Source organism: Podarcis cretensis (genome assembly GCF_951804945.1).
Source record: "Podarcis cretensis genome assembly, chromosome: 8".
Taxonomy (NCBI): Eukaryota; Metazoa; Chordata; class Lepidosauria; order Squamata; family Lacertidae; genus Podarcis; species Podarcis cretensis.
Genome location: NC_137177.1, coordinates 21819177 through 21841291, shown reverse-complemented (window position 1 = coordinate 21841291; position 22115 = coordinate 21819177). Strand labels below are relative to the sequence as shown.

The following is a 22115-nucleotide window of genomic DNA, read 5'->3' as shown; positions in this document are numbered from 1 at the left end:
TGCTTCCTAGAGCATTTTAAAAGACATTTTCTGCACGTGGTGCTGTGCTTCACTTACTAGGTGCTCCAAAGAAGTTGAAGATGATTTAAAAAAAAAGAAAGGGAGGGAGGGAAATATTGGACCACTTCATAAATTGTAAATTGTCAGACTGTTATGCCCAGAGTGGTTCATTGGTACGCTGGTTGGACTGGCACCTGAGAGACTAGGGTTCAAATCCCCATGCGGCCATGAAACTGGCTGGGTGATTTGGGGCCAGTCACTGCCTCCCAACCCAACCTACCTCACAGGGTTTGTTGTTGATTAAATGAGGAGAGGGGAGAAACAAGTTTGCCACCTTGAACTCCTTGCAGAAAAAGGTGGGATATACATGCTGCAACAGCAACAACGACAACAACTATTATTATTATTATTATTATTATTATTATTATTATTATGTTTCGATCTTCCTATTTCTCTCCTATTTGCTGGCCCAGGAAGTGCACCTTGACTCTGCAGCAACAGAGTCTCAACAATGTGTTTGCGCAGATAAGCATTTCTATATCCACTGGAAGGCAATGAGAGGAGGCTCCTTGCTGGCTGCTGCTACCCTTCTTTGTTTCTTTTGCTTTTTAAGGCATTGTAGTAACTTTTCATCCAAGATCAAGAAAAGATCAGTAAAGTACAATTGAACAAATGCAGATCTCATATCATTCTCTCCCCCCCCCCGTAAATTAAGATACATGGTAGGTGGGGCTACAAAGCCAGTGTGCCAAATACAGAACAAGAAAAACGGTGAACCAGTCTTGCAAATGCGCAGAGTCTCTCGCAAAGCCAGCATACAGAGCAGAGGGCTTCAGACCTTTGGAGGTGGAATTAATAAAAGTCAGAAATGGAAACCGCACATTTTCCAACGTGTCTGGTTTAGCTTGGCCTTTGGCCAGTCTCAAATTATGAGTAAGTTTCTCCATCAAAGCCAGACATCAAATACGCCTGGTACCAGTTTTTGGTGGAGGGGGCTGAGGATGTTTCTCACTTTCCCACTATTGATATCCTAGCTGCAATGAGAAGAAAGGAAATGAGAGAGCCCTGTGGCTGCTGACCAAAAGGGAAAGCAGGGCTGGAGAGGGAGACTTGGGGACTGTGTGGCTTATGTTTTTAGAAAGCTCGCAGCCTTCCTACCAAGCCATGGAGTCGGGCTTTGGGGAGGGAAAACTCACCCTGGGGGAAGTGAGAGGGCAGAGCTCAATGGCTTTACCCAGGCTCTGTGTCTGGAAGCAACTCCTGCGAGGCTCCAACATATTAAAGCACCCAACCTTTTTCCTGGTTCTGGTACAGGAGGAAAACAAAGATTTTGTTCCCAGTTCCAGAAGAAAACCGTTTGGCTCCTCTGAGCAGCTCGCCCGGGCTGACACACCGAGGAAGAGGCCAGACGCCAGGCTGGAGGCCACACGCCAGCTATCGGACAGCAAGGCTGAGGAGCGGAGGCGTTGGACCAAAGGCTGCTCAGAAGACAACTGAGCCTCTTGATGTTGAGGTATGTTTGTGTTGTTTTAAACAAGAGGTCCTTGTTCCCACTTTGTCCTCTTATGGGTAGTGCCTGACTGTGTCATCTCAGCCATGTGCTTAAGTTGGACGGGGCAGCATGCAAATCACTTGCTTGAAAGCATCTGATCGAAGTCTCCCTGCATATGCAAAAATCTCACAGGCTTTCCATGAATAGTGATGATAATGTATTGCTCCATGTATGGCTTCATGCCATGCGATTTCAAGGTGGTTTGTGTGTGTGGAACAGAAGTCGTATAAAAATGGATTCCATTTCAGGAAACCATGAACAAACTGACCACAACTTCAAATAACTGAAAACCACCAACCACCCGCACAAACATTAGCATAATCACCATCAAAACAGCTAATAACAAAATCAGCAGACCACCTAGAGGTAAATCTTGACCTACCACTGAAAAGAATTGCAAGGTTGATGCCAGGCGGGCCTCCTGGGGAGAGCAATCCACAGTCGGAGGGGCCACTCCTGGCAAGTCCCTCTTTCCTGGAGTAGACATGAAGAGGAAAGCTCAGATAATTATGTAAGGGTCCGAGAGGTGGATGCATACTGGGAGAAATGTTCCCTAAGATTTTGGGATCCCAATCTGTAAAAAGGCTTTGTAGTTTAGAACTGGAACTTTGAATTGGGCCTGCAAATGTATGCAGTCTGTCTATGCATAACATTTACTGGGAGTAAAAAAAAGGGGGGGAGGTAAAGGACCCCTGGACAGTTAAGTCCAGTCAAAGGCAACTATGGGGTTGCGGTGCTCATCTTGCTTTCAGGCCAAGGAAGCTGGTGTTTGTCCACAGACAGCTTTTCAGGTCACGGTCATGGCCAGCTTGACTACACTGTTTCTGGAGCAATGGAACACCGTGACCAGAGTGGAAACCAGAGTGCACGGAAACGCCGTTTACCTTCCCGCCTATTTATCTACTTGCATTGGCGTGCTTTCAAACTGATAGGCTGGCAGGAGCTGGGACAGAGCAATGGGAGCTCACCCTGTTTTGGGGATTCAAACCGCTGACCTTCTGATCGGCAAGCCCAAGAGGCTCAGTGGTTTTAGACCACAGCGCCACCCGTGACCCATATTTACTGGGAGTCACAAGTGTGGAGAGAGTGCTGTTGTGTTCAGGTCCTGCTTCCAAGCTTCTCTTCTGGTTGGCCATTGTGAAAACGACGCTAGATGGACTAGATGGTGATTTGATCTGACCCTGCAGTACTCTTCTTCCCACCCCCGTAGGTGTGACTGCGCAGACCAGGAAGAGCAAAGCAGTAGAGATCTGTGAAAAAGAATTATTGTCTGATGGCTTAATGTGGTGACTCCCCCCCCCCTTTCTCTCTCCCTAGGGTCTTTCCCCCTCCAGTTGCATGACCTCCAGAAGCTGAGCTTCATTCTTCATCCCTACACTGGTCTCTTCCCTGCAGCCAGTCCAACACAGGGACATGTACAGTGCCTGACCTTTAACCCCTTCAGTGCTCAAGGTCCTTTCTGCCCACTAGCCTTGGGTGGATTTTATTTTTTTATTTTTTAAAAGGTGGCTTTGTGTTTTCCTTCTCCTCCCTGGAGGAGGCCGCAGACACTTCGCTCAGGGGAATCCCACTCTGAAATCTTATTGAGCTTGAATCAATGGTATCCCATGGCTGGTAAACGGCTCTGCATCTCTCTAGGAGGTACCCAATAGCTTTGGATCAGGTTGGACAAACCTTTGAGGCGAACAGCCTTGACCTCTGCTATCTGCCGCGCTTTTTCCTGGAGAAGCAAGAGGTGTGGTTTTGTGTGTGCGGATGTGTGTTGGTAACCACTGCAAGAAGCAAGAACTGCCCCAGACACACCTGCTTGCCGGATCTCAAAAGCCCAGAACGGCACGCTGAGAATTTCTGTTCCTCGCCAGATTTTTGCTGTTCCATCTTCAGAAAGAAGTTTACATTGAAGCTGGTTTCCGTGTGCTGCAAGTACTCTCTGAGATGCCGCTCCGGAAAGGATGGTGCGGGGAGGGGAATGACACAGTTCCAGGAACCCCACTCCAAGGCCATTGCTTCCCACCAGCCATAGCTCTCTCGCAGCATACCTGCAATGCAATGGCGTGGCCATTTGCAAGTACTTCTGCCTGAGCCTGACACATAAGCAATAAGCATGACATCCAAGATTTTCGCCCATCTCCCGCTCTGCAGGCTGGGTGCTGAGGAAGCAGCCCCTTCCCTCCCCAAGCGCTTGAGTTCTTGCCTTCACTTCCTTCCTTGCCTGCAAGCCTCGCAGGATCCAAACTCTGGCTGGACTCAAATCAGGCGGAGCAAGAAACCTCGCCGACACCCTGAGCCCATTGTCATCCCAGCCAAAGGAGGCGGAGTGCTCCGTGGGGCCTTGCTTGCTTGGAAGAGCCTGTGGCGCATTACTTGAACTAACAGCCTGAGGCCTCAGTGTGGGCTGCACCACACCTCAGGACTGGGGCAGCCACTGGGCATTTGGCACAACCTGCTCAGAAAAGTGGGGAAGAAGAGGCTCCTTTGTTCAGCACCTCAACATATCTGGGGGGGGGGGGTGTTATTCCTTTATTTCTGCTACCTCACTCTTCACTTGCATGGGCAAAGGGACCAGCGGAGACTCATCCAGAGACACAGCGATTGCCCTCTTCTGCACCCGAGTCAGCAGACAGAACGTTGGACCCCACCAGTGCCACGGCAGCTGCTCACCTTGGCCTAGTCTTCTCAGTCTTCCCCCATGCATTTGGCACATAAGGCTTAGATGCTGCTGTAAACGTAAGTGTTTTGTACCCACCTCCCCTACCAGGCTTTTCTAGGTATCCATTTGGTGGCAGATCGGACAGCACTGTTACCTCGAGGAACAGTGCCCCGCCACTCTCCCTCCAAGCGGAGGTAATCCAGTCAGACTTAAGAAGGAGGCAGCTCAGTTTCACTCCCCATGAAAAGGAATTGGGAACAAAACAATGTTTTAAAAGTTAGATAGAGTTTAATGTGCATTAGCAATGCATCGCCACATGGGTTTGGTGCATGAAGTGCATTCATTCTGCCCAGAGTTCACACATGCACAGTTAGGTGAGGCCTACGACTCTGTTGAAAAGCCAAGAGCTTCCAGGGTTTCAGATGGAAAACCTGGCTTAGGAAAAAACACCCCAAATTCACTACTTTGCCTTTTTTTAAAACACACACACACACACACACACACACACACACACACACACATTGTGAACCTTTAGAAATAACTGAGGTTTGCTGTGGTCCCTACTCTATCCTTTACCCAACAGTTTTTAATTCAGCCAAAGGTTTTTAAAAATGTATTTTAACTGATTCAGATGTGAGAGGCACAGAATGTGGACAATGGTGCCATTTATTGGACCAAGTGGTTAAAAGTGTTCACAAGCTTCAGGAGGACCTTGAAGCATGAGTGTTCTAAAAATAAGTTTACATGCCCCTGAGTTTGGCTAGCAGTGCTATAAAAGGCACCATTGTTACATACTGATTTCTCACAGAGGTGGGCAGAAGGGTGTGCACCATCTTTTTAAAATTATTATTACCCGAACTGTGCTAACAAAAGTTAACTTCTGCAACTTGTATGCATCATTCACATTTTCACGTGCTCTCCCACTGGTCAGTGGACTGGGGAAGACACAGAAGCCAAACAATGAGATCATCTCAAGTATTGCCCGTGCTCTTTCACGCATATTTTCAGTGTTGAGGTCTAGAACCTTGTGTTTCATGCTCCCGTCTCTTTGTGATGTAATCACAGCATATCTGTGGTCCCACTTTCATTCACCAATTACAGGCCTCTCACTGGGGGGGCCAGTTCACAGATTTTAGCTTGCTTCCATTGATGGGTAGTCTGTTTACATAAAGGTCTCAGCAATAACTGATCTGTAAGCAGCCATTTTGAACTGATGCGCCCCGTTATGCTCAGATGGTGCCTGTCTAGTGTTCAATGGGGGGGCTGTGATTTAATCCAAAGTAGGATGGTGATTGTTTTTGCTAAAAAAAAATTTTTAAAAGCCATGTCGTGGTTGATTTAAGAAAGCACTTTAGCACCTGAAAAGTTTGATTCAACGCTGATGTTGGATCTCAGCCTACTTGAAAATTAAAGCAAGCCACCAACCAGCAGAGAAGGGGGGGGGTTGCTATCTGAGCCATTTGTTTGGCTGGGTCAAAAATGCCTAGAATTTCCTGTGACGTGCACCAGCTCCAAGACCACTAGTTCATAAAGTGATAAAATAGCCCCTTACTGAAACTTATTTATATGAAAATAAGTTCCTTTTGGACTTGTTTGTCTGTAATTATACTTAGGAATGCAGCCTTAATGGACATTTCCCCTCTGCATGATGAAATTGGAGCCATTTTCATTGTGCCTGTTCAAAGCAGTGACACTTTGAGTGCCCTTAGACCGCCCTGCCTGATTTTCTGGTGCAAAAGAAGCCCCACCATGCAAACGACAACCCAGGTAATTTTTTTCCCCTGTTGGAAAGCTGGCTTGTCCACATTCAACACTGCAAACTTCTCACAGGATCTGGAAAATGCTCCACCCCCTCCGAGCACTCCATTTACCATAAGAGCTAGAGATTATTCACTTGAATTTGAAACTATTTTCTGCATGACTAACGCGTTCACAAGTTTAACCCACTGGCGCAAAAGATCGTTCTGAACGACACTTCCTCCAGGACTGAGTGCTCAGGGCCAGAAAGCTAGGTATCTGGGTCCAAGTAAAAGTCGCCCAAGAATAAAGGGTTTGGTATTTGAGCCAGACACAGAAGGATGAGGGCAAGTGTCCCTTGTTCCTAGGCTGATAGCACCTCTGAAAGCTGCACTGATACCTTTCTCTTGCCAAGTGCACATAGCAAAGTCCTCTTCATCTTTGCCGGGGAAGAAATGACCCAGTGGCAGTCCAGATTTTCACAAAAAGGGAAAACTTAAAAGGAACCAGTTATCTGTGTTTTAGGCCTTTGTTCCCTAGATGGAGAGCGTTGTAAGCCCTCTAGCTAGAGTTTGACCATCCTGGGTGGGGCTGATGGGAGTTGCAAGTCAACTATTGCTGGAAGGCCACAGGTTCCACATTCCTAGAACATACTTGAGCAGCTGGGAAAAGGAAGAATACAACCCCCCCCCCTCAGATTAGATAGGAAGCTTTTATAACAGTAACACCTGGCCTTGCTTAACCAAGGAATCTGCCTCAGCTTCGGCAATAGGGCTTGATGGATGAGGTTGCTGCCTCCTTTCTGAAGGCACGTTATGGATCCCCCACCTCCCCGGTAAAAGAGAAATGAATTTGCCCTGAGTTATTTTAGCTAGTTTATTGCTTCAGGGCAGAGGACCCCCCCCCTTTTATGTTTTTCAGGCCTGGGGTCTGTTGATAGTCTTACATTTCACTAAGCATAAGGAATGAATGTAAATATCCGTTACAGTATCGGTTGGGGGTTATTTTATTGATGGCCCCATAAAAAAGGATGACAAAACCCTAAGGAGACCTTAACCCTGAGTGCAATAGGAGCTGATTGTATTATTGAACTAGCAGTGGTGAGTTCAGGAAACAAGAGACTGTTTGGCTCAAGTTGCACACTTTAAAAATAAACAGCTGTAATGTGTATTTGTAAATATTTGCCAGCATTTTGGCAAGTTAATTTTTGTTTTAACTGTAGCATATAAATACAATAGGAATCCCCCAGGGACTTTCTAATGCTGAAAATTTGTGTGTAAAAAAACAAAAAACAAAAAACAAAACAAAACAAAAAAAACAATTCCAGTGTTGTAATTATATGTGCTGCATGTGATTATTCCTTTTTATGTCGAGAAACAAAAAAAAAGCAACTTCTTCCAACTGGAGGTCAGAATTGCCCTCATGTGCACAACGTTGCATAGCCTAGTAAGACCTGCTCCTTCATCTCCCTTCCATTGCAAAAAGCAGAACCGCTTCTCCGATGAAAAGCCAGAGAGAGACCATAGCTCAGTGGTAGAACAGATGATTTGCATGCAGACAGTCCTGGATTCACAAGGCCTTGAAAGAGAGCCAGTCCATTGACAATCCTTGGGTAGGCCAGCCCAGTGTAAGGTAACGCCATACTTCCTCAGGCCATTAGTGCATCTCTGGTTTTATGACAAGATGTCAAGAGTGCCAAGAACCTAGAGTTTTAGCCATAGATTTGTCAGAAGGGACCCATACGTATGCAAGCAGCCAGGACATTTATTATTGTCTCACAAGCTCTTTGGAATTGACATTTCCCCTTCTCAAAATGTGTATATGAGATGAGAGAGGCTTACATGATGCCACCCCTCTACCCTGGGCATCAGTGGGAGACAACCCCACAAAAGATCTTGCTGCTTCAGTTGAACCCCAACTTTATATCCAAAGAGGGATAAAGTGGTGAAGGTACTGCACTGCAGGGCCCACATCCTTCCTCCCCTTTCTCTTTCCTCTTGGCTAGAGACCAAAGGATTTGCTCAACCTTTCTGTGGCTGTTGGGAGTACAGTCTACTCCTTCCACGTCTGCACAAGGGGGAAGGCACGTCGGTCTTCCTGCCATTTATAAACACTTGAGAATCCTTCAGATTGTGTGGAATGTATTTTTAAGAGATGAAAATATATTTTTTCTACTTGCTAATGTTAAGACTGGGTGGAAAGGGATTGTCGAATCCTGACATGGTGTGCTTGCAGGCAGATGAGCATCTCCTGCCTTAACATTCCCTCGCTTTCAGGTTAAGAGAAAGCAAGTGCAATTTTTAGCAAAATGTGTTCAGAGATCCTCATTTGCCAGCCCTCCAGAACCCAGGAAGCTACCAGCACTGTCCCAGTCACTCCACTCCTGACTCAAAAGGAAGCACTGTGCTGCTAGTATGTTCAGCTGGGGAAAGGCCCTGCTCTTTCACCTCCCAAACCTGCCTGCACATGGGACAGCAGGTGGTGCTAGCCTGCTAGTCACAGAGCAACAAGTCTGCATGCTATGTTTAAATGCAAACATTTGTCCGCATGTTATCTTCTGACTAATGCTGTCTGTTCTACAGTACTTAATCAATAAAACTATTTGTATGTTACTCAAATGTGTGAATTGCTTTGAGATGGAAAAAAACTTTTGCTTCTTGTGAAGAAGAAAAAAGCCCAGCCAGTTTTGCATACCCTACCCAGTGTTTTGGCAACAGCTCTAAGTACAGAGAACTGCATTGACTTGTTCAAGATCCACATGGTTGCTAAATAGTTAGCACTTTTTCAGGCATTTTTGGGACCTGCACAATACAATTTTTGTCCCTGAAATTAAGCCCAATAATAGAATAGGATTTAGAAGAAAACCTGCCTTTGTGCATATCAGGTACCTCTGACAAGCCTGTCAAATGAAGACAGGACTGGAAACACTGGGTCATGAAACACAGGATTCAGAGCCTGGCCAGGAGAGTGGAATCTCACTACAAAACAAGTATAAATATAGTTTCTCAGTCCTTGGTGTCCTCCAATTTTGTTCTTCCTTGTCCTGGCCTTTGAATATCCCCTTAGGTAAAGGTAAAGGTACCCCTGCCCGTACGGGCCAGTCTTGACGGACTCTGGGGTTGTGCGCCCATCTCACTTAAGAGGCCAGGGGCCAGCGCTGTCCGGAGACACTTCCGGGTCACGTGGCCAGCGTGACATCGCTGCTCTGGCGAGCCAGAGCCGCACACGGAAACGCCGTTTACCTTCCCGCTGGTAAGCGGTCCCTATTTATCTACTTGCACCCGGAGGTGCTTTCGAACTGCTAGGTTGGCAGGCGCTGGGACCGAGCAGCGGGAGCGCACCCCGCCGCAGGGATTCGAACCGCCGACCTTTCGATCGGCAAGCGCTAGGCGCTGAGGCTTTTACCCACAGCGCCACCTGCGTCCCTAAATATCCCCTTACTTAGCACCAAATCCCAGCACATACTTTGCCTGCACCAAAACCGATTCCACCCCTTTAGCTTCCTAGCAAGAACCAGCATTTATCTGTAACTGTCCCAGATTCAACGTGCCTCCTCCAAGTACCCATTCTAAGCACTTTGAGAGTTACTCAGCCATTTCCCCTTACATCTCTGAGGATCCTTAACTGGCATCTAATCTGTAACTTTTTAGTTGCATATAGCAAAGAGTAGGGCATTGCATCCTGCATCATAGTCAAATGAAAAGAAACTGTGTTTCTGTTGTCTGTGTTTTTATAAAAAAGGAAGTTTTATTTTTGCTTCCCAAAACAAAACCCACATAAGACAATCTTACCTTAGTGACTAACAGCAGCTAACTTACAAGAGTTCTAAACCCTGGAAAGAAACAAACAAAAATGCATCTGTACCAAAAGAGATCTCTGTCAAGAGAGACCAGAAGTCTGGATTTGGGGGAGAAGGTGCGCCGCTCCAGAGAATCGAGGCTGCTGTGGCAGTCAGGAACTGCGTTCTTGGACGACTGAAGTCTAGGAAGGCCGCTCAACAGGGGCAATGCTTTTGACTCCTGGTTACGCCTTATAATTGGTAGTGCTACAGACCAGGAAGGCCACTTGCTTCTAATCACGAGTCCATGCAAGGCATTCATAACCCACTGCATTGTTACATGGCAGGAGCCTGCTGCGCAGCTGCAACAGGAGTAGCTTGGCGAGGCAGAGTGTACATTGCACCGAGAAACTGGTCTGCAATGCGCCCAGCTTCTCTCAGTCCACTCAGCAGAGCTCCGTGAACAGTCGCTGGGTAGTTGCGAATTGTATGTTCTCCTGCAAAGAACAGGCGGGGGATTGGCTGGAAAAGAAATAGATTGGCAATGTTACAAGAGCCCCAGTTTACCTGCTGAATATAGCATACATGCAAAACAAGGAAGGTTTCCTAAAAAGCTGTCACTCCAAGTGACGCCTGGGAATAATTTTATCATTTGTTTTTCCCAGAATCAAGCATCCCATATGGATTGCCCACAGAGAGAGTAGAAGAAATGTGTTCAGCATTTCAATGTGGCAGAGGACCAGTTTTCCTTCCTGTGGTCTAAAGGGAAGCAGAGTGCAAATTTAGCCACTTGAAAAACATATTCAGCATCTCAAGGTGGTTTAAACGTACTTCTCTGTGTGTGCTTGAATAGAATGACCCAAGTGCACTGGGGTAAGGCTGCTTGCTTGGTTTCAGAAGCAGATGGCAGGACCAATTCCCAAGTTGCACCTTAAATTTAGTCTCATGTCCCCCTTTCTAGAGTTTGCAAACAAACACATTTGGTGGGTGGGGAGTGGCAAGAGGGAACTGTTACTTCATTCCCATTATTCATAATTCCTTACACCTACTGCAGAGTGAGCCCAAAGGGCAGGCATCAGATCCTTCTATGGCCTGAACAGCACCCAGCTATGGGTTGCTCCTAGTCAATGTTAACAACCAGCAAAGTTGCCATGTTTTTTTATCTTCCCTTTTGATTCCCCCCTCCCCCAAAATGCCAAAGAAAAGTAAGAAGCTTGCTTTCATGAGGAGTTGTACTGATACTTGTAATTAAGGGGGGGACAGCTCCCTCCCATGGTTCTTGCATGCTAGACAAGGAAGCCAAGTGGGATGAGATTAATAATAAAAATAAATTTATAAATATAATGAAACGTTCCAGGGAAAAAATGTGGTACAACATCAAAGGCTCCTGCTGCTTCCTGGTGCTAATCTGAATGCAGTTCTCACCTGGGGAGCTCCTGGAATGGCTGGTCCCGGAGTAATTGGCTGAGCCATCAAGTCATAATCATTTCCTGAAGATCCAGCTGCTACATAGGAATAGGATCCTCTGGCCCAGGGGTCTGCCCTCCAACGAGATACTACTGTTTCCTTAGGCTGAGGACAAAGAAGGGGGGGGGGAGAGGTTACTCAAGAGTGTAACGTTTCGTGAAGTCCCTGATGCTAGGAGGAGGATGTGTGCAGGCACACATACATGTTTTTTTCCTAGGCTGAGGAAAACTGCAAGTAACAGAAAGCCCTGAAAAGCCTGGCAGCAATGCCCAATTATTCTCCTGTCAGCTGTGCTTTCAAGGTTTGCCCATGTCTGCAGAATGGAAAGCAGGAGCATCCAGAGTGATGGAAGGGAGTCCAAGCAGTTCTAGTTGAGGGCAGCAGGTGGTGAAAACAAAGCCTGTGGAAATGATTCTCTTTGCAGCCGATAGCCAGCCTAAAGTACGCAATCCTAACCTATAGGGTTTAGGCTCTTTCCTCATTTTAGAAATGGCCCTTCTCTGTTGAAAGGCTTTTTCTAATCATAAATCCCTTTAAAGAAGCTGGAAAATTTGATCATGCTATAGGTGGTATCTAGAGGCTGATATTGTGCCATACACTGATAAAGGTAAGGTTGGCAAGGATCCTGAACATATGGAACTGAAAAAGCGTGCATGCACATGAAAGCTTATACCAAGAACAAACTTAGTTGCTCTCTAAGGTGCTACTGGACAAGAGTGTGTGTGTGTGTGTGTGTGTGTGTGTGTGTGTGTGTGTGGACTGCATCAGACCAACACGGCTACCTACCTGAATATGGAACTATAAAGAGCTCAACGTGATACCTGAGGGACAGCACTGCTGCCAAAAATGCCCTTGAGAATTGCAAGACAGCGCCCGACAATGACATCATCACTGATGTTCTCCATTATTCCGGCTGCTTCACCTGCCACCAAGGCCAGAAGAATTGGTGCTGTGGAAAAGATTATTGGGACATCAGCAGAACGCAAACGCTAGCCTAATAGCTTTAGTTTCATCCTGCACAGGAATGTGCTTTATTAAGGTTCTCTGGCAAACAGCCTAAATAACAAGATTTCTCACTGGGATAAAGACCCAAACAAAAACTGATGGCTTTTGTTTCTTAAGGAGACAGAGTTTATCATCTTATGAGGGCACAGAAGGCAAAGATGGTGCCAAGTAGGAGTCATTTCTAACCACTTAGGAATTTCTGAAGTTACGTATATTGCTTTTGGTCATATCTGATATTAAACGCAGTGTCTCCAACTGAGAAGTGAGAAAAGGGAGCTCACTTCAACCAAAATCGCCTAGGCAAAGACTTCTCACTGCCCAGCTGAGCTGCTGCCAGTGACATTGAGCAACACTGAGCGAGGTGGACTGATAGTTTTTTAGTTTTTATGGTGATACATGCAACCAGAAGCTGGCATAGCAAGGGGGCAGGGGGCTGGATCAGATCAAATGCAGTCAGCTAACAGCAACAGGACTGGCTCGGGATTCAGTGGGCACCAGGCAAGCTCAGCCCTATCCCAGAACGGGGGATTCCTGTACTTCAGCACACAATTTTGAGGGCAGAACACTGGTGTCCCCCTGAGGGCTGGCAGAGCTTTTTTGAGCTGGGCCGAGCCCCACTCCATCCAACTCTGCCACCACAGAGGTGGACCACAGTTTGGATTTCAGCCAAAGGCGCCTATGAAAATATTTACATGCTTTGGTGCCAACTACCTTTGTAAAGATTCCAAAACAGGAAAAGCTCTCCTCGGCTGGCTGTTGTGCTGCCAACGTGACCAAACAAATTTACACTGGGATCCCAGAAGACACGGTCAAAACACAGCACAACCTAAAAAGGAAGGAAACGTTAGGATTCAGGAAAGACTCTGGTGTGGTTCAGCATTTTAAGATTTGCTGCCGCTTGTCTTTTTCACATGGATTGCAAGGGAAGGGGGGCGCTTTACATTTCTCACCAATCCCAAGCTGTGCTTTAAATAATTTCCCCTTCTTCTTTCATGTCACAGGAAATCTATATACAAGTTTTCTGTTTTCACAAAATAAACTCAGAAAATACTTCAGACCCTGACATACACATATGAATGAATATATATGAAGCAGACTATAAGAGTAAGATACATTCGCTTCGGGAAGTGTTTCTCCGATTTCCAGCCAACGTTCATTGACACCCCCAGTACGCTATCAAGTGTAAGTGGAAAGCAAGCTAAGCTTTCTGATTCAATGCTGCTAGAACTGATTCATCTCTTCTAGGGTATGATTTTCTTCAGCATGTGGTATACATTGCACTACTCAGGCCCCGCCTGAAGCAAAAAAGGCAAAGCTATATATGAATGGTTTTGTGCTCTATTCTCAGCTATGGAACACCGAAATGAATTGAGGAAGAAAGCTTCTACCTATCCACAGCAGGTAAGGGTATAACTAGTGTAATTGCTCTTTGCTGCCCACCCCACCCCCCACTGCTCCACTTTTGTACATTTCAAGCTACCTTGTTAAGGTTTCCAAATCCCATTCTCTGCACAGCAGATGTCTTCCACTCCGGAAGAGGAGGAACAAACTGTACAGCAGGAGGCTGCTGCTTCAGCACTCCCAAGGGAAGGGTACAGAGAACAGCATCACACTTATAAATAAATGTCTGGCTAGTGGACCGGGTGTTGACAGCTATCACTTCACATCCTGGTAAAATGAAAGAGGAAGGGAGGGGGGAAAGAGAAGAGAATGCCATGAAAGAAAATCGCTAGTATTGTTGGGTAGGTTTATAGGGGTGAAAGAATGGCTGCTCAGACATCTTAAAGTACTAATAACATTTTTTTTAGTTCCTGAATATTAGGTAGATTGAGATTCTGCCGGCTCACAATCCTAGCATCATGTCTATTGGTCTTTCCAGTGTACAACCTGTTTCACAATCCTCATCTCCAAGAGCCTCAAAAATCACTCTGCAAAATTGCTTGCTCAATGCCACCTTAGGACATTAGAGCTAACTTGGGATTCAAATCTGCCTCTCCCTTCTCCAAACCAAACTCTCCTACTGGCACTGTATTGTCTTTGCCCTGAAGCCATTGAATGACAGCCAGTTATACTTTTTTCGCACATCTCCCCTTATTCCCAATTTTTGCTGCCCTCATTCCATGCAAGCTCATCCACAGTAGCCCTATTTATTTTCACATCTTTGGACACGACTCCTCATACCTGAACTGTCACCCTTTCTCAGTTTCAACTGCCTCTCTTCTCTATATACTCTCCCTAAACCACAGTATTTGTGGTCTCTTTGTGTCTTCGTCCACCACAAACTCATATTCTTGGCTCTGATTAATCTCACCCACCCTTGTCACACCCATTTTCAAGCTCTGGCTTTCCCTTTCATTGTCTATGTATGTACATCACATCCCGAGACCTTGTCAGCATTCCAATATCCTTCATCACCAAACAGTGACGGAAGGCACATGACTAGTGGGTGCAACACCACCCACTGGCTTTCCCTGGAGGTAGTGAGCCAACAGCAGCCTTAAAACTACGGGACCATCAGACCTGACTGCAAGTTTTGCTCACCTGAGGCTGTGTAGCGAACCTGCCGAACGGCTGTGTTAAGTTTAATGTCCAATCCTTCAGCCAAAGCCACGGGCACACAGGAATAACCATTTCTCACAGTCAGATGACTGCCTGTGAACTCAAAATCATCATCCTGAAATGGAGAGGGGGAGATTCAGAAGTCCCATCAGTGAATTTGTAGGGCAATTAATTGGTCCTGGTGAATTCCCCTCACGCTGCCCATGGACAAAAAGTGGTGACAAATTCCCACGGATGGCAATGACGAAAGGCTACTGCTTATGTGAAACAGAACATTGGGCTACTTGCAGTGAACGGGTCTCTCTGGGGGGAAGCAGGGAGCATTCTGAAAAGAGTGGAAATTGCCTAAGCTGAGCCAAATCAGGGAGGAATATCCTAGGAAGGCGGAAGCAGCTGCAGCAGCAAGAGCATGTCTTTCCTTCCTGCCCACCCAGCGTGCTTGTCTCACCTGTGAGTGTCTACACAAGGGAACAATGTTCTTAAAAGGCATGCTAAGTATAAATTCCCGTACCCATATTGTATAGTCGTGGTTCATATAATTTATTTGGAATAACATTTGCATGATTAGGCCTGTGTGCGTTGGATTTTATTGGATACATTCCTTATTGGATTTTATTGGGATATATCCCTTTTAAGTACCGTATTTTTCGCACCATAGGACACACTTTTCCCCCTCCAAAAATGAAGGGGAAATGTGTGTGCGTCCTATGGTGCGAATGCAGGCTTTCGCTGAAGCCTGGTGAGAGGGGTTGGTGCGCACCGACCCCTCACGCTCTCCAAGCTTCGCACACCTCTCCGCAAGCAGCGGGAGCCCAGCGCTGGGCTCCCGCTGCTTGCGGAGAGTTGCCTGCATGCTGAAGCCTGCGCGCGCTGAACTCAGCGCGCCCAGGCTTCGCAGACCTCTCCACAAGCAGCGGGAGCGCTCCCGCTGCTTGAGGAGAGTTGCCAGCATGCCGAAGCCTGCGCGCACTGAGCTCAGTGCGCCCAGGCTTCGCGGACCTCTCCGCAAGCAGCGGGAGCGCTCCCACGGCTTGCAGAGAGCTCCCTGTTTGGGGGCTGGGGTCGGGGGAAGCTCGAGCTTCCCCCGCCCCAGCCCCGCGCCTGGGGGGGGGGAAATAATTTTTTTCCCTTTATTTCCCCCCAAAAAAACTGGGTCCGGTGCGCCCTATGGTGCGAAAAATACGGTATGTTATACCATGGACATCCAGTAGTGTTGAAGGTGCACCAGAAAAGTGGGGAGGAAGGTGCTCTCTCATTCCCCACCATGTGTGCATAGGGGAGCTGATCCAGGCAACATCCCATCCAGCCCAGAGGAAACCAGAATGCTGAAGTAATAAATCCAAGTAGCATCAAATCTGCTATGGTTGGCAACGTTGCAAAAGAAACCAATAAAGTGCAGGTGGAGTTTTCAGTCTGTATTTGAGAGTGTCCTGTGTCTCAAAGCTGCATTTTAGAAACGGTGCCAGGGCTGTGTATATTCTGCAATCATACTGCTAAGCCATAGAAAGTGTGTGTGCCTGTGAGGAAAGGCTTGGAAAGAGCATATTCATAGCACTTTCAGTGATCAAAGGTTGGGACTTCATACATAATTATTTGCAAAGTAACTTAAAAAAAATAATTTTGCAAAATCAATATTCAGGCTATTTGGAGGTACAGAATTTGTGTTACCCTGGAGCAGATTTGTGTTCAGGGCAGAGTATACACAATCCTGGCCATGAGTTGCTCTACAATTCCATCTTTCCATACGGATAAATTCAAACTTCTTTTGAAACACTCACTTAAATGTCAGTCTGGAGAAAACATGGAGTTACCTGGTCCCAATGTTTCAATGACAGAGTAGAGAGAGGCGTGGCATTGGCGAATTCAAGATTTGCAAAATGCCAGTCAAGGATCTGTCTGTCCCTTGATGATAAATAAACATCACTGCAAATAAATTTGACAGAAAAAACAAAAAATGCTGTTAGGGAGATGCTACCAGTGCATAGTCCTGTATCAGGTGGGTCTGCAAACTTCTTGCCCTTCAACACAACTGAATATCCCTTGTGCTTACAGCCACTTTTGACAGGAGCTCATTCACTACTTTTTCACCTTATGGCTGAAATGTTACTGACCAGAGAAAGAAAGACTACTGTAAGGTCACCTCTCAGTCAGATTTTATCCAATGTTGCTGATGACAGCACCCAGTTTTTTATTAATTTTATTGCACTGCATATTATCCTATCAGCTCAGAGTGGTTTTATAAGCAGGAAGAGACCGATCTCTGCCTTCAAGACTCATAAGAGCATTAAGCCACAGAAAAAACAGAAGGTGAAATATGGACTCATCCAGTCCCTTGAAGAGCAGCCAAAACCCTCTCTCCCATGTACAATTCACCATTTCATATCCTTCTCCTCTTTCCGTTTTCACATCCAGTCCTATAGCTTCCACACTATCCTAATGGTCAGCCAACTGAAATTCTCCCTATCCTTCTTAAGGGTACCCTCCCCCTGACCTCCTTTCCCCATTGTTCATCCTCCTCTTCTTTCAAGTTGTCAACATTTCAATATCTACTTCTAGCTTCCAGATTTTATGTGCCATGGCAGCTTGCTCCTACCATGAAGGCTTTTTGCTTTACAATAAACTTACTAAGAGTTTTCCTTAAACACGGCTCAGTCGAGGACCATGTTTACTCCCCTTAAAGCCACTATGAGGTTTTGGGTGTGTGGTTTTTTAAAAAATCAAGTTGTGTACAAATTTTATGAAATAAATAAAACACGGCCAACTGTGAAAGGCAGTATGAATTAGAGCTCAAGCGCTGCATTTGCCTTCTGCTGCAACTGAACTAAGTGCTATGTGCCCACAGCAGAGAACAGTGCACACTGCAAAGCTTTCTTTGATGCTTCCACCACTGCAAACCACTTTTGGTTAAAACTGTAATATTAGGCTGAGAAGTGAATTTCCTCCTTGACATGCGGTGGGAGCCTCTAAGAAACCAACAACTCTTCAGAATGCTACTTTCATCATGAACCTGGGGACTAGTTGTGAATACAACAAAACCCTCTGGTCGGTCTTCAGACCACAGTTCAAGAACCACTGGCTTATCCTTCATCACCTGAACTATTCCACTGCATCTCTTAGACAAGCACAACTCAAGGAAGAGGTAAGTAAAAGCAAAAAAACCCCAACACCTTCACTAACATCCAGCCACTCAGATATATACCTTGGAGGATTGGCTTCTAGTTCCTGAAGCTTCTCTTCCAGCTTTGCTTGTGTTTCAGCCAGCTCATCATACTCCTGATAAGTGCATAAAGAGAACATTACTGAAGAGCAATGTTGAAGAATTATTATTATTATTATTTATTATTTAGTGTTTATAATAGTATTTACCCTTTGATAAAATATTGGGTTAATATACAGCCATATGCACACATGGAAATATAAAAAGAGATCAAGGAAATCATTAAAGGGGGTTAATGATCAAGAGGTTTTAAATAGCTGCATAGGTGTTCTCAGTATAAAAGTGTCTTTAAGAGACCCAGGGAGTCCAAAGCGAGAAGGCTGCTGAATTTCTGCTGGAAGAATGTTCCATAGCATGGGACTGGCAACACTAAATTGTCTGATTTCTGGTTGAGGCCAGACAGTTCTCCGTAATTATTAAGCTCGAGGAGGATAGGAGATCATCTTCCTTCTCTACTATAACTTTTAGCACTGACCAGCCCACCATTTGCAGTTTCTGGAAACATTTTTTGTTTCAACAGGCTTCTTCAGCTGGATAAAAAAGAATTCTGCCTCAGTTGTTCATTTTGTATTGTTTTTAAGGCTACATTCAGTTATTTTTGATGCTGTTTTGTGAAACGATGCTTAACTATCTTCTATGACATCTTTGTAACTTGCCTTGACACACACACACACACACATTCATGAAATGTATTTTTTTTACGCACCAATCCAAAAATGAGATGCAAAATTCAATCATATGTAGCAGTGCAAACTACCTGAGCTGTGATATAAAACAGCTGGAGGACTCTTTTTAAAAAAAAAAAAAAAATTCAGTAGGCAAAGCCATTTTCACATTGATCCTTACCTTACACAGAGCAGTCAGATCTCTATGCTTACTCTTCACAAGGAACTCTGCAGTGATGTCTCGAGGCGGTTTTACTTCAGATGCCTCCTTGTACTGCTGGTGGAGCTCCTTTATCTTCTCTTTCAAGTTCACCATCTATAAAGGCGGGTGGGGTAGAGAGAAAAAACACTTAGCAGGAAGAGAGGGGAAAAGCCCTTTTGTACCTTTCAGGACTCTGCAGAAGAGCTTACTGAACTGTGTGTCACGGCACGTTAGTGTGTCGGCTGCAAGGTGTACTGTAGGTTTGTTGGGCAAATGCTCCCCGCACTCTGCCCAGGGCTGGAAGGAGGTCAGTTTAACCTCTGGTTTGCTAGTAAAACTGAATTACTGTGTCACGAAATGATGCATGTATAAAAAGTGTGTCACCAACCTGAAAAGTTTGGAAAGCTCTGTTCTACAGCAATGGCGTATCATACTCTTATATGTAGGACTGCACAGATAAAGGACTCTTCCAAGCCACTGCACTGGCCCCAAAATGGGGCCAAAACCTTCCTACACCAAGAAGTAAGTTGTACGTAAAGGGAACGGAGCTGTGCGTGTATCAAGCTGGGATAAGCATCTGACCTTATTAAGAAGATCTTTAAGCTCTTCTTGAGTTTTCACTATCTTCTTCCAGTGTTCAATCTGTTCGTCTTTCACATGCTTCTCCTGCAATCTACGTAAGGAAAAGAGAAAGAATTGCAGATGGCAAAACAAGAGGTAGAGTAAGGATTTCAGGCTGCAGCAGCATCTAGGGCCTAGACCAGGGATAGGGAAACATTTTTCAGCCCAAGATCCACATTCCCTTCTGCAAACCTTCTACAAGGCACATGCCTCTTGTGGGCAGATCCAAAGGCAAAAGTGGTTTGAGTGACAAATTTAAATATTACCTTTGTATCAGGTAGTTTCTACACACACACACACACACACACACTCTTCCTATCCTCCATACAAACAAGCAAGAGGCATTGTCAGAGTTCAAGGATGTATTCTACCAACACAAAAACACTCAAGGAGGGTGCAAAGCAGAGCTGGTGAGGGGGTGGTCTGGGAAAGCCCCAAGGGCCAGAAAGAGAGACCCCTGAGAGCTGCATTTGGCCCCTGGGTATGAAGCTCTCCACACATGGCTTAGGCCATATTGCAACACTTGCTAGACAGCAGTTCAAGCAGCTGCCTCAAAGTACTGTTCAGGTTACATGTGAAACTGCCTTCTGTCAGCAGCCAACTCCATCAAATTCCCAGATGAAGTGGTGGGGGATACAGAAACGTTTGGCAAGCATTTCAAAAACACAAGAAACCCGTATTTAACACTCAAGGAAAGCTGTAAAGCTCACTGACTGGCAGTCTCCTCCTTGGTTCAAGGCAGAATCAAACATGAATACAAGTGGCAACCATTCTAGGTGCGTCAAATTGACATGTGATTGCCAACGCACAGGTCCTTTTGGACCCTTAAGGCAGCAGAAGGGGGGTGGGGTGTAAAGAAGCGGGGCAGGCTTCTACCCACTTTGCCGACACGCATGGGGGCCTGGAACAGAACCCCCATGTGAAATGGTCACTGTCATTGCTTATACAGGGCTTCTCTGAAGGTATGCGGGCAAAAGTGACATCTGAAGAGTTAATATACTACAAACCTGAAGACATGTTCCAGCAAAATATACTTAACACACAGTGGTCAGATCCACTGAATTTAATCTAGACTTCTTTCTTCACACAGATAAATTTCATCAACAGCAGCAGCAACAGCTGAGGACATTTTCAGAGTTATCAATGAAATGTAACCTCACTTACTGTATGACGACTTCTAAAGCCTGACCCAGGGAGACAGGCTTGTTATTAAGGACATTGAAGTCCAGCTGGTGGCTGAGATATGAAGTAGCTTCCAGCAAACGATTGAACTCTTGCTCTACCATTTCATCTTTCTCCTTTGGAACCTGCAAGAAAGATCCCTGAAGTTAATCATAAGTAAAACAGCAACAAAAGCTCAAGAAGCACTTTCCACTCACACACTATATACCACCCAGCCCTTTTAAAATGTGGGCAGAACAGCTAAAGGCGTTAAGTTGTAGGAGGAAGAGTTTGATTAAACAGTAGGAAAATATTATCTAGTATAACAACAGCTTAGCAACAGACTTATATTTTCAAGCCAGTATGTAATTTTGCTCCAAACTATTCTCTCAAGTGAATGTTTCCAAGAAACATCAAACTTACCGCTTGTCCATTGGCTTCATAGAGTGGACACTTCTGTTTTATTTTGGCCAGTTCCATATTTACTTGCTTGCTCACCACTGCCATTGGGTTTCCTCCTAAAAAAAAAAAAAAGAGGGGGGGGGGAATCGTACAGAGAAGAATATAATTGTTTCGATTCCCATTTCCAGAGGGATTGTATCTAGCAAATGAAGGAACTGAAACCTGGAAAACTTGCAGAAGGAACACATCTCATTCTTAAAATACAGCTAGATAAAACTAATCACAAATATTGGATAGTTTACTCTGAGTTCCAGTAGTGAGATTAGGAAGGGCCCTCCTTCTCTCCTTCTAGTTTTGCTTTCTCTCACCTTTCCCTTTCGGAGAGAGAATGATCTAGGACTGATCAACTGTCTGATGAAATAAACTAAAAATCTGAATTAGGCCACAAGCCCACCAAGTAAGGCCAGAGAGAGAAAAAGGGAGAAAAAATATTCATGTGGGGAAGCCATGGAGAACTGCTATTGCCAATCATAAAAATTGGGTGCCAAGGAATGTGCAAAACTACTCAGTAATAAGCCCATAGATGCAGAGTTTGAATTCAGACTTGTTTTTAAAGACTCACCAAGTCCTGTTACCACCATGGCTCCTAGGTCTGCAACGTAGTTTCCTTTGCGAAAAGTGGCAACTCTGCCCCCTACACGATCCTTTAAGAGAGAAAAATTCCAGGGGTTACATTTACAGGGCTTTCACTGGAACTATATGCTTATTTTAGTAAACCCTTTGAAACACTAGCAGTAATGCTTTCTTTTTCAAAAAGTGTTGGACAGCGAATTTTAAATAAAACGAACCCTCTTGTAAAAAAACCACAAAAAACAGAATAGGAAACAAGAGTGTTGAAATTGGCTAGCAGGTTAGTAAATCCAAATAAATATGTTTAAAACTAAACGGGAAGCCCCTTGAGAGGAAACAGACTGCAGCAGCTTGATGGAGAATTGTACCTGTAAAGTATTACCCTGACACCTGTCTTAATTTTCTCTTTATTAACTATGTCCCTGCAGCCACATTCTGAACTTATCATCAGTTCATCAGTCCCAAGTAT

The 22115-nt window shown here is 45.3% G+C and overlaps 2 protein-coding genes across 4 annotated transcripts in view; one reads left to right on the top strand and one right to left on the bottom strand.

Annotated features, from left to right (window-relative positions):
• LUZP1 (leucine zipper protein 1) overlaps positions 1 to 8551 on the top strand; it is a 74533-nt gene extending 65982 nt beyond the window's left edge. For all 3 annotated transcript variants that reach the window (XM_079985955.1, XM_079985953.1, XM_079985954.1), the window contains 2 exons: positions 1315 to 1513; positions 2870 to 8551. In XM_079985955.1, the coding sequence (XP_079842081.1) occupies positions 1315 to 1497 (183 nt within the window). In that variant the 3' untranslated portion in view covers positions 1498 to 1513; positions 2870 to 8551. The remainder of the gene's footprint in view (positions 1 to 1314; positions 1514 to 2869) is intronic.
• A 1100-nt stretch (positions 8552 to 9651) lies between these two features.
• KDM1A (lysine demethylase 1A) overlaps positions 9652 to 22115 on the bottom strand; it is a 48132-nt gene continuing 35668 nt past the window's right edge. Inside the window, 13 exon segments of the mRNA XM_079985962.1 lie at positions 9652 to 10239; positions 11143 to 11289; positions 12006 to 12133; positions 12901 to 13015; positions 13670 to 13857; positions 14731 to 14863; positions 16560 to 16671; positions 17948 to 18021; positions 18812 to 18946; positions 19415 to 19505; positions 20618 to 20760; positions 21038 to 21132; positions 21639 to 21720. Of these exon segments, the coding sequence (XP_079842088.1) occupies positions 10054 to 10239; positions 11143 to 11289; positions 12006 to 12133; positions 12901 to 13015; positions 13670 to 13857; positions 14731 to 14863; positions 16560 to 16671; positions 17948 to 18021; positions 18812 to 18946; positions 19415 to 19505; positions 20618 to 20760; positions 21038 to 21132; positions 21639 to 21720 (1629 nt within the window). The 3' untranslated portion in view covers positions 9652 to 10053.